The sequence below is a fragment of the Oratosquilla oratoria genome, chromosome 28 (genome assembly GCF_046742065.1).
Source record: "Oratosquilla oratoria isolate Oo_2021 chromosome 28, ASM4674206v1, whole genome shotgun sequence".
NCBI classification, from domain to species: domain Eukaryota; kingdom Metazoa; phylum Arthropoda; class Malacostraca; order Stomatopoda; family Squillidae; genus Oratosquilla; species Oratosquilla oratoria.
This window is the reverse complement of record NC_134804.1, coordinates 46,796,271-46,808,379: the sequence shown is the minus strand read 5'-3', so window position 1 is coordinate 46,808,379 and position 12,109 is coordinate 46,796,271. Positions and strand designations below refer to the sequence as shown.

The following is a 12,109-nucleotide window of genomic DNA, read 5'->3' as shown; positions in this document are numbered from 1 at the left end:
TTTAATATTTGTAGAAGATGTATGACATTTAATGAGTTTACATGGAACATAAGAGAGGAAGAATTTAAATGTGTTTGAGATGAAATGTCTGAGAAGTATAGTAGGGGTTACTAGGCTAGATAGAGTGAGAAATGAGGAAGTGAGCAAGGGTGGAAAAGGAGCTGGGAGATAGGGTTGATGAAAGAGTATTGGGATGGTTTGGACACATGGAAAGAATGAGTGAAGAAAGATTAGTAAAAGAAGTTTGGAAGGTAGAAGCGGATGAAGTGAACAGGAGGGGGCAACAGAGGATGAGATGGATAGATGGGGTAAAAGGGGCATTAAGAAAGAGCGGGATGTCTGTTGAGGAAGGAAGGAAGGTAGAAGATAGAGGTGAGTGGAGAATGGTTGTGTATGGATAATGATGTGATGCATGGAAGGGAGTGGATGGGAAATAGGGGTGGTTCGGGAGTGGTTATGTGTGAATGATATTTTGACAAAGCCCAAAGGGATTTCTCCCCATCTACTTTTTTCTGCATGATGGGACAATTGGGAGGGGGGGAGTTGCTGATTAAATGAAATGGCCTTGCTACATTCCTTCTGACCCAGGGTAGTGGGGAAGATGCAGAGATGACCCATCATCCAGGAGGAGCCAAGAAAAGAGGGAGGGAGGGAGGGGTGGTGAATGGGAGTGGAATATGTGGGGATGAAATGGGTGGGAGTGGATTTGTGCCTTTGACTTTGACTATTTCCCTTGTAAGAGGGAAAAAAAACATTGGTATATGTATGTATGTATATATGAATGATCTAATTATCATAATTTTACCAAAGGAAAAATGAGTACAAAGCTCCTGCATTTATTTTGAAGTACCTGTATTACTTTGGCACCCCATTTCCTGCCCACCTCCTGGCCATCATGCTGTAGTATCTGATTTGGTAATTATCATATCAGACACACCAGGTATAAGTTTCATTGATGATTATAATCATCAATAAAACTTATACCATCATGAGTAAAATCAAAGATGCCATTTTGCAGATGCCATCATGATTAGATTAACATCAAAATTATTTTTGTGCAACATAGAAAAAGCCTAGTTGTACATTTGCGTCATTGTAAATCTACAACTTTACTGTGGTGATCCTCGTAATTACAAACAACCCCCCATTATCCTCTGGGGACATTGCCCCTCCCATCAACTTGACCAGTTCGGGAGAAACGCCTTTGTCATGTGGAAGGTCTCCTGCCTCAGACCTGAATCACTCGGCAACGGAGGGGAAGTCTCTACCGTTCTGGTAGCCGACGTTTCCGAAGACCTGGTCCATCTTCCCTATCCACATGCTGGCGTTGACTCATTCCCCCTTCGTCACACCTGGGATGGTCGCTCCTCCTCCTTCAGGAGAGGTTTGGATGTTGAAGATCTTGGGCAGAGTGGTTCTCCTCACGCTGCTATGGACTTTGTTTATGTCCGTCATCATAGGGGTTACATCCTCGTCTGGAAGCTCCCAGAAGGAATCGTCAGAGAAGAGGTTGGCCTGCGTCATGGGCTCACACGTCGAACTGGCTGAAATGGTGACTCCTGCCGGAGGGAAAGAATAACCAGAACAATATTAATGAAGAGGAAGAAGCTCTCTCTCTCTCTCTCTCTCTCTCTCTCTCTCTCTCTCTCTCTCTCTCTCTCTCTCTCTCTCTCTCTCTCTCTCTCTCTCTCACTCACTCTCTCTTTCTATGTGTAGTATACAGGAAAGGAGCAATGCTCATTGGGTCCAGTCTCCTATTCTCTAATTTTCTAACATACTCAAATTCATGTACAGTGCCGACTTAATCTATATCCTTGATTTCCAGTTATCATTTTAGATTTGAACTCAGGTATTGTTTGAGCTTCGGCTATATCTTTTAGAGTATTCCACATATTTATGCATCTATGTGGAAAACTATTTCTTCACATCCTTTAGACATGTGATCTTTCTTGATATATACTCATGACCTCTTAAATCCCTCCCATCTTTAATCAGGAGATCTCTGTGTATGTGTGTATGTTGTCCTGATCTCTCAACATTCCTCCTTGTAGGAAAAAGGGGAGTAGATGTTGGCGGAAGATATCTGAATATCATAGTGCTTTGTTACTACAAGAATGTGTGGGAGAAATCTAACTCGCATTTAGGGGTAAACCTCATGCTTTTTGTCTAGTTTCACAATAAAATCAAGCATAAACAGAACAGTATTCACCCTTGGATATAAATAGAAAAAGACAGGTAAAAAGCTGACAGTTACACAGACATAAGAAGTAAAAGGAGAAGAAGCAGGCAGACTGGTAGATTTTCATTATGCCAGAAAGAATACCTAACCCAGGTTTCCCTAACCTGTTCTCTCACGCATCTCATGCTTATGCATTGCTGTTATTCAGTCTCCTGGAGAGATCACATGTCAACACTTAATTGGTCATCCACTAACTTCCTCTAGTGTTAGGTAATAGCCCCCAACTCTGGGAACTGCCCCCCAACACCTCACCACAATCCTAGTGATTGATGGACCACAAGTTGAGGACAATTGACTTTATTGGTGCAAGGTCATTTACTCAAAGGACTTAATACAAGAACTTCACGAGAGTTCACTCCAGCCAGCTACCCTTTCCCTTTCCTCACCTGTGACGAGACCAGACAGAAAAGCCACAATCAGGGTCACAAGCGTACCCAGTGCCTGCATGAGCGCCTGCATTGACGCAGACCGCCCTTCTCCTGCCTCGATTTCTGGGTGGAGCCCCTGGAGTGTCCGGAGGGCTGTTGTGTTAGCGGCGGGTGCCATGCGCGGGAACTGGGTGTACAGCCTGTCGTGGTGGAGTACGATGGGTGAGGAATGTTTGAGAAAAGAAAAAATATTGTGGGTACAGGGAAGAAGAATGGTTAGGCTGGGATTATTATTGTCATCATTCTATGGAGGTGCTATGAAGTTGGTTAGTTTGTTTACGATTTCGGATGTAAACTTGGGTTGAGGGAGATGGAACTCTAACAGTCTTGAGATCTGTAAGATGTCGTGCTGCCACCTTCTGAGTTTTTATTTATTTATATTTTCATAACTTTAAGTAGTAGTAGTAGTAGTAGTAGTATTAGTGGTAGTAAAAAATCATAGCAGCACTACAATTAGATCTCCAATATTTACCACATTTATTTTGTATTTAATTGTGCCTAATTGTAGTGTTAGAATACCATGTACAAAGAAGTAATTATGAGTATATTGTAGCTGTCACATCTAGGATTGAGCCCAGACTACAGAATTAAGAGAAAGGTTTGGTGATTCTAGGGCCAGTGTTCAACATTTTACAATAGTTATTAGTATGAAATACTGTATATATGTATGTGTTTTGTATATATGTATGTGTATATATATGTACTGTGTATGTATATATACATATATATATATATATGTATATATATATATACACACACATATAGGAGATTGATAATGACATGTATTTATAGGTATGTATGATTCTGTGAAGACATCATAAATAAACTGCAAATTCGTGTGCATATATATCCAAGTCGTGAGTGAACTTTGGCCAATGAACTTAACGACAATCCGTAGTAAGTCTCTGAAGCGAAGAAGGAGGCCACAACAGAGACTAGGGCAGAGATGATCCCCGGCATTCCGTGCAAGTTGTGAACTCCGCAGGTGTCGTGTATGCCTATCCTGTTGGCCAGGAGTGGCTGTCATCCACCAAGTTCGGTCACGTCCGCAGAATGGGTTGGGTTGCAGGCCGGGAGGAGGGATGGGGTTAATGAAGTCGAACAGGAATTATTTATGTGGTTACTGATTATGTGATTAGTTCATAATCAGGTCAGTTTAACATCAGTGATATTTATTGAGTTCAAATTTCATGCCTTTTTTTTTCCTCCCATACAAGGGCAGGAAATTGTTAAAAAAAAAAAGTGATAATCAGTGTAATAGAAATTTTTGGAACCAACATTTAATCGTCGATAATGAAGATCGTCGATAATGAAGATCCCATTGACATTTCATGACATCATCTTACCTTATACAGGTATTGCCTTTACCAACCTCACTTTTCCTCCTCCTCCTCCTCCTCTTCCTCTTCCTCCTTTTCTTCCTTTTCCTTCTCCATATACATTCCTTCATCCTCACCCTTTCCTACTCTTCCCCGATGTTCCTCCTCTTCCTCCTTTTCCTCCTCCTCCACATACTCGTACATCTCTTCATTCTCACCTTTTCCTCTTCTTCCTTGTTCCTCCTCCTCCTCCTCCTCCTCCTACTCGCACCCTTCTTACCTTCATCTCACTTCCTAATAACATCCTCATCTTCCACTCCATATCTTCCTCCTCCTCCTCCTCCTCCTCCTCTCCCTCTTCCTTTTCTTCCTTTCCCATCCACACCTCATTCTTCTCACTTTTTCATCGTCTTCCATGCTCCTTTGCCTCCTTTTGACTTACCTTCATGTCACTGCCTACTAACATCCTGATCTCCCACTCTTCCTCATTCTTCCCTATATTCCTCTTCCTCCTCCTCCTCCTGTTCATATATGTGTGTGTGTATGTATATGGATTGTCTAGTGAGATTGTTTAATATGTACCAAAGGAAGGCGAATATGCCGGGGGACTGGAGGAGTATTTGTAGTTCTGCTTTACGAAAAGGAAAAGGGGACAAGTATGTAGTTGTATTAAAGGGTGTGAGGTTGGGAAAGGCACCTAAGATGGTGTAAACTGAAATGTTTGGGAGGGGAACAGAGGGAGTACATTTTTTAATTGGAGAGGAACTGTTTGCAAGTGTGCATACCGGTGCATCAGTGTAGATCCCAGGAGACCCGTGGATGATGTCAAGTGCGTGTAAGGATGACAAAAGAGGAGCATGCCGACAGGAGACATTTTGGTCCATAACTAGATCTGATGAAAAAAAAAAGACTCACGGTGATGTAGATGTATCCAAGGCAAGACACAATGCCAGCAAAGGATCCAATGACGAGAGCTCCCCAGGGGAAGATCATAAGGTCGGCGACTGCCCCAACGGCCACTCCTCCAGCGAGCGTGGCGTTCTGCACATGGGCCATCGTCCACTTGTTCTTCCTACAGAAGAGAAATAGAGAAATTTGTTTATGGGTCGGTCGCAGCCCTGAAAGAAAAGATGAAGAGAGTAGGGGAGAAGAGGGGTCATAGTTAGAGGGTTGAATGGACGCGCCAAATCTTCCCTTGAAGGGGTCCACAGAGCCCTTAGTGTAGTATTTCAAACTAGTTTGGGTGTGGAGGGGGGGAACCTTATGGCTTCAAGGGCCATGGGTCACCACCGTGCTAGTTTGCACTCAGCCTTTCTTTGAGGTGGAAAAGATGAAAGTTGGCGCGGGGAATTCACCACGTTTGGTGGGTTATAATCTAGATGAGGTCTGTCTAGAGCACATCGCCGAACCAGTTCCCGGAGTTCGAAGGTGCGGATCGTACTCGCCGCATGGGCCCTTCAGGAGTGATCGATGGGGTTTCCTTCGACGTCTAGGGCCCTCAGAAAGGAGGTTCTTCGCTTCACTCTCCCTTGGGCCTTTCAAAAGCCGGACGAGAAGACAGGAAGAAAGCCTTCCCGCCCGTAGGCGAAGAGAAGTAACTCCCACCTACTGAGATTCGCCACACTGGTTTATGGAAGGGTCGCAGTGATAGTGTGGAGAGCCTGGTTTTGGAGGACCCCAAGCTCGTCCCGCGAACTGAGCCGGACGGAGATGAGAGTCACAGCGTCATAGTCCACCACCGAACATATCGCTTGAATATAGTACTTTCGGAGGAACTTGTGTCCGGGGGGAACTCGTGTCCAGAGGAACTCGTGTCCGGAGGACTTTGTGTCCGTAGGACCATGTGTCCGGGGAAACTCGTGTCCGGAGGACCTCGTGTCCGGAGGAGCGCGTGTCCGGAGGACCTCGTGTCTGGAGGAACTCGTGTCCGGGGGACCTCGTGTCCGGAGGACCTCGTGTCCGGAGGACCTCGTGTCCGGAGGACCTCGTGTCCGGAGGACCTCGTGTCCGGAGGACCTCGTGTCCGGAGGACCTCGTGTCCGGAGGACCTCGTGTCCGGAGGACCTCGTGTCCGGAGGACCTCGTGTCCGGAGGACCTCGTGTCCGGAGGACCTCGTGTCCGGCACCCAGCCGGGGTCTCGTCATGGCTCTGAAGAAATTTAATTTCATCTTCGTGGCCTCACGGAGGAACCTGACCTCAGGAGCGAAGGAGAGCCTCGCGTCGATCCAGGTACCCAAGTATTTATAGGTGGGTACCCAGGGGAGGATGTCGCCCTGAAGTGTAAGATGGGGTCGTTGCTTCCGCGTCCTCAGACTCATAGGTCTTGGCCGTCGAGATCTTCAGTCTAAGTCCTCCTGACAATCCAGGACGTGGGATATGGACCTGTAGCTGTGTGGGTCCCTGGGCTTGAGGATCAGGACCACATCCGCCTTTTTCCATTCCGCACACGTGTATGTATGTGTGTAAGTATGTATGTATGTGTGTATCAAGGTTGGAGGCAATGAGGCTGAGATCCGCGGTCACTTTTTTTTTTCAATAACTTCGAATTTTCTATATTTTGATTATTTTCTGATCATTTGTCTTCATATACCTGAGGAACTATGATTCTCTCTCCCTCTCTCCCACCCCCTTTTCCCCCTGCCCTCTCTCTCTCTGTCTCTCTTTCTTCCTCTTCCCCTCTTTCCCCTCCCTCTCTCCCCCTCCCTCTCCCTCTCTCACTTTCTCCCCACCCCCCTCTCTCTCCGTCTCTCTCTCTCTCTTTCCCCTCTCCCCCCCTCTTTCTCTCTCTATCTATCTATCTCTCCCCCTCTCTCTCTCTCCCCCCTCTCTCTCTCCCCTCTCTCTCTCTCCCCTCTCTCTCTCCCCCCTCTCTCTCTCCCCTCTCTCTCTCTCCCCTCTCTCTCTCCCCTCTCTCTCCCCTCTCTCTCTCCCCTCTCTCTCTCTCCCCTCTCTCTCTCTCTCTCTCTCCCCTCTCTCTCTCCCCTTTCTCTCTCTCTCTCTCCTCTCTCTCTCTCCTCTCTCTCTCTCTCTCTCTCTCTCTCTCTCTCTCTCCCCTCTCTCTCTCTCTCCCCTCTCTCTCTCTCTCTCTCCCCTCTCTCTCTCCGTCTTTCTAGCTAACCTTCTTGTCGTAATAATGCAATTGTAGGTCTTTCATGTATTATTCATAGAGCACGGCATATTTCCCGCGATTCGACACACGCAACATAACCCAACATCACAAAGAGACTTCGCTAAAGCCAAGGTACCAAATTCCTTCACTGATTTCTCTGTATAAGCAAACTACACCAGCCTTGTGAGCGTTTGTAGCGTATAGGCAGTGTTGCAAATTAACGAAACGCGAATTCGTAACTACCGAAAAAAGGAATGTTTAACACTTTTGACTTGTGATGTCCTTCATACATCTCTCCTCGTACCACCTGTATAACATCACATTTTCTGTGGAATTTTGTACCCAGGGATAGAAGCGCTGGTTATTGTTGAGGAAATAACTTTTACCCTCCTAACCTTTTCCCCGTAACACACCCCGAGAGCTCCCAGACCATCGACCCGTACCTCCATTAACCTGACACAGAAAACGGAATGGTAATATATTAAGACTAATCAAATCTACAATGACACCGCAATGGATATCAAATGGTTTAAATTGCAATGACTTTATTCATCAGTTAAGCATTAATATCAAAATCGGTGGACAGTGATAATACATTTTCTCTGCAGATTTAAATGTTAAAGTAATCTTTCGTGAGTTGTCTAAGTTCCTCTAAACCGGACACCGAACTCCAGGTTGAGGACCTTTACTCTAAACATTCCTTCTCTGTCCTCTTCCTCTCTCTCCCTTCCCCCTCATCTTCCCGTCCTTGAATTTTCTTTTCTGGTTCTCTAATTAAGGCCGGGTTTATCAATAGCCATAGTAGGCCATTGGTCTACCCACTGAAACCAATTTGTCACGCAAGAATGATAAAAACAGATGAATAACTGAGCGTAGGCAAACACTGAATTGAAGTGCAAAGGCATTATATATATATATATATATATACATATATATATATGTATTAGCTGGGCGCGTTATCGCCGGACAGGTAGTGCGTTTCTGAAAAATCTGCGTATGTGCATATACATATACACATAGGCAGTAACGCAGACAGCTCTAAGGAAATTAAAATTGGCAACGCATTGACGGAAATACACCCCCAGATATTTCGATAACGCACTACCTCTCTGGCGGTAACGCGCCCAGCTCTGGTTTTAGATCCTGAAACGTGCCACGTATCTATGAATTTGGGGAGACCCGCGGATGAGTCATGCCCAAGGTCCCGCAAGTAGGAACCGTCCGTGCTACTTACTTGTTCTGCCAACCCGAGACGACGCAAGCGGTGACTGTGGCGCTGACGAGGCCGAGGTACGTGTTGATGACAGCTCGACCCTGACCCTCCTCAGAAGCGAGGATGCCGTTGAAAGACGGCCAGAACACCCACAGGAAGACGGTGCCTGTTCGGGAGAGAAGAACCAGGTACTGGAGCAACAGGTGACGGAGAGGTGAGGGAGATTTGGTGTTTTGTCTCCTGGGGCTCTACAGGCAGGTTTTGGAGGAGACATAGGGCGTTCAGAAACAGAGGGGCATCCGAGCCAATTTTACTGGTTTTGAGTTGAGCATGGATAGTGAAAGGTCTAATATTCCCCTCTTTCTCTCTCTCTCTCTATATATATATATATATATATATATATATATACATCCCTGCTTACCTCAAAACCAGTAAAAGTGGCGGGAATGCCCCTCTGTTTCTGAGCGCTTCACATATGCTAGACGATTTGGGTCAGTAGAACAGGTGGCCAATATATTTTCTGAGCTCCCTGGGGGACCTGATACAAAGCCCTAGGGGAAGATGGGGGACGGTTTTTTGTTGTTTTAAAGCGATAACCCAAATTTCGGAAGCAGTTAGGTATTTAAGGAACCCACACACGTGCAGTTTAAACTGACAGTTACTACAGTTCAGTTATAACTGTCGGTTGAAACTGCACGTGTGTGCGTATCTCAGCATCACTGAGATACCCACACACATGCAGTTTCAACTGACGCTTATAACTGAACAGTTGTAACTGTCAGTTTAAACTGCACGTGTGTGGCCGGTCTAAGGTGACATGGAGGGACCCGCACACTGACAGTGGAAGTCTCCCTTAAGCGGGCCATACACCCACAGGCCGCTGGACAAAATTCAGGACTGTGCAGGTCGAACTGAATGTGTATGGGTCACTCAGGTAACCTGTTTAGAGGGAAAGGGACACCTCTAGTGTGTTTATTGATAGCAAACGAAACTAGCCTATCTTGTTTCTCTCCCTCTCTCTCTCTCTCTATTCCTCAATTCACGTGAATTTCTCCTGCATGCTAGTCTTATACGGTACAAAAACTTCACCATCCAACGTGATTTGATCTTCGTAAAACGTTATCACACTGGGCTATTTTTCCTCCGACTGTTGGAGCAGATTTGCAGCCCGCACCTTTCGAAAAAGTAATCTGATATGCTGTAGAAAAATAATTTACCTCCAGGAAATCAAATAACGCAAGTATTTTTCTTGAGAAAACAAAAATTTTCACCATTGTAATCTTACGGCGGTGTTTTTTTTTTTTTTGTTTTTTTTTGTTTTTTTTTTTTTTTTTTTTTTTTATTTTTTGAGGTGGACGGTACCGCCGACTAACTGGAGGTTGGACGAAAATAGCCCAGTGTGATAACGCATTAACCCAACTGAAGCTCTCAAGGACGACCTACCAACCATGGCGAAGAGATCCGAGTTGTAACTTGACCCCTCCTTTGGGTGGTCTATGACATTGAGGTTCCTCGACACTGTCTTGGCGACGCCCAGCCCGAAGTAGGCTCCGAAGGTGTGGATGAAAATAGATCCTGGGGATCACAGAGGGAGGAAAGGTGGATTATGAGGTTCCACAAGAGATCCACGTATATACCGGGTTTTCTGCCCTAGTATTGTTACTCTTATTGTAATGTTATTATATATTAGTGTTGGGTTTGTTTTTTTGTAAGAATAATGGTATTACTATCATTAATGTTGTTGTTATTATTATCATTATTATCGGTATTATTATCATTATTATTGTTATTATTATTATTGTTATCTATTATTATCATTATCATTATTGGTTGTATTATTATTATTATTATTATTATCATCATCATCATCACTGCCAACATTATCATTAATATTTATAAGTGGGAGGAGGAAACACAGGAGTCTTATTCTGAGTTTATTCCTGGCTAGTTTTGCAGGTATGCTTTGAAAAAGCATATCTGCGAAACTAGTCAGGAATGAACTCAGACTACTCCTATGTTTCCTACGCCCACTTACAGCAACCTATCAAAATGTCTCAATAATACATACATAATTATATATAGATATAAATAAAGATATATAAAAATATATATATATATTTGGATTCGTCTTGGAGAATATGATCATATATATATATATATATATATATATATATATATATATATATATATATATATATATATATATATATATATATATATATAACCATCATGACACTACAAGCATCATCATCATCATCATCATCATCATCATCATCATCATCATCATCATCATCACCATCATCATCATCATCATCATCATAATCACCATCACCACCTCTTACATGTATGACAACGGCGCGACATTGGCCACAGGGACAGAAACGCCGGTGAAACGAGTTCGCAACAACAACAACAAGAGTACCTCCGATGTCGAAGACTCCCAGGACCTCCATCCCGAAGTACAGGTTCCCGGCGAAGACGACGACTTCGATGAGTATCATGCACACCAACTGGGTCGGAGTCGTCTTGCCAAGAACGGCGCCCATCGAAATCAGGACCGTCCCGCTCGCCAAATCGCCGTTCAACAGGCTGCCATAGACACGAGAGAGAGAGAGAAAGAGAAGTTATCGACTTATATGTAAAGACTTGTTCTAACGTGAGAAAAATGAAAATCATGCTTTGGCAAAAGTAAATATTATGGTGGTTCTAATATAGATAACGAAAATTATAATTATCAATTCGATGATAAACGCTTGTGAACAAATTGAGCGTGATAGTAATGTCAGGCATGATGGAAAAGAATTCTGATAACAAGGTGACAAATTGATCAACGAAATGTTGCAATCGCTCCCCGTAGACTTTCCAAACAGTTGATTTTCTTCCTCTTCTCCCTTCCTTCCTTAAGGCGTTACTACACAGGGATATTTTTCCTCCGACTATTGGAGTAAATTTGCAGCCAGCAGCTCTCGGGATGGAATCTGATATGCTGGAGGAAAATAATTTTCCTCCAGCATATCAACTGACAATATGTAAATCGTTGGAAATTCGAAATAGTTTGCCATAGTAATTTTGCGGCAGAGAAAATTATGGAGGTGGGCGGCATGTTAGGGGGGAAATATTCCATTGTGATAACGCCTTAAAGCCCAGTGGACAATCAGCGTGTGGCCCATGGACTACTCATGGGCCACAAAGGTCCACAAACTGGCCCACAGCCCGAAAACTAGAGGTAGTTAGATGTTTAGTGGTCTTTCAAGGAGGCTAAGTGACAGTAGTCCATAAGTTTGGGAGATGTGACGAAAGAACTTCCTTTTTCTTTCCCTAACTCTCCCTCCCACCCTTCACTTTCCCCACTCCTTCTACTTCGTATTGGAAAAACTTAAATTTACTTTGAGCCAGGCGGTTGAAAAATTGGATGAATGAATGAGATAAATAAATAGATAATATAACTAAATATTGAAATAAATACATGAATAAATAAACAAATAAATTAATAGTGTGGAAAAACTAAAATTTACTTTGAGCCAGACGGTTGAAGATTTGAAAGAAAGAATGAATAAGATAAATGAATAGATAAGATAACTAAATATTGAAATAAATGTATGAATAAGTAAACAAATAAATTAATGGGTAAATAGATATATAAATACATAAATAGCTAAATGAGAAGACATACATGTTCTCGAGTATGACCTTACTCTAGCATGCTGAGTGTGATAATTCCGTCCTTGACGGTGAAGAAGAATCCCATGATGATGATGGCGTATTGGATGGTGACCGAGGTCAACACGAGGTTGATACTG

The 12,109-nt window shown here is 43.8% G+C and overlaps 1 protein-coding gene across 1 annotated transcript in view; it reads right to left on the bottom strand.

Moving 5' to 3' along the window:
• Positions 1 to 2,262: 2,262 nt before the first annotated feature.
• Positions 2,263 to 12,109, bottom strand: part of LOC143040180 (ammonium transporter Rh type B-like) — an 11,298-nt gene continuing 1,451 nt past the window's right edge. Inside the window, exons 2-8 of the mRNA XM_076210846.1 lie at positions 12,005 to 12,109; positions 10,732 to 10,898; positions 9,753 to 9,884; positions 8,331 to 8,475; positions 4,902 to 5,058; positions 3,554 to 3,687; positions 2,263 to 2,807 (exon numbers count right to left, since the gene is read on the bottom strand). The exon at positions 12,005 to 12,109 is cut by the window's right edge and continues 82 nt beyond it. Coding sequence (XP_076066961.1) covers positions 2,582 to 2,807; positions 3,554 to 3,687; positions 4,902 to 5,058; positions 8,331 to 8,475; positions 9,753 to 9,884; positions 10,732 to 10,898; positions 12,005 to 12,109 — 1,066 coding nt within the window. The 3' untranslated portion in view covers positions 2,263 to 2,581. The remainder of the gene's footprint in view (positions 2,808 to 3,553; positions 3,688 to 4,901; positions 5,059 to 8,330; positions 8,476 to 9,752; positions 9,885 to 10,731; positions 10,899 to 12,004) is intronic.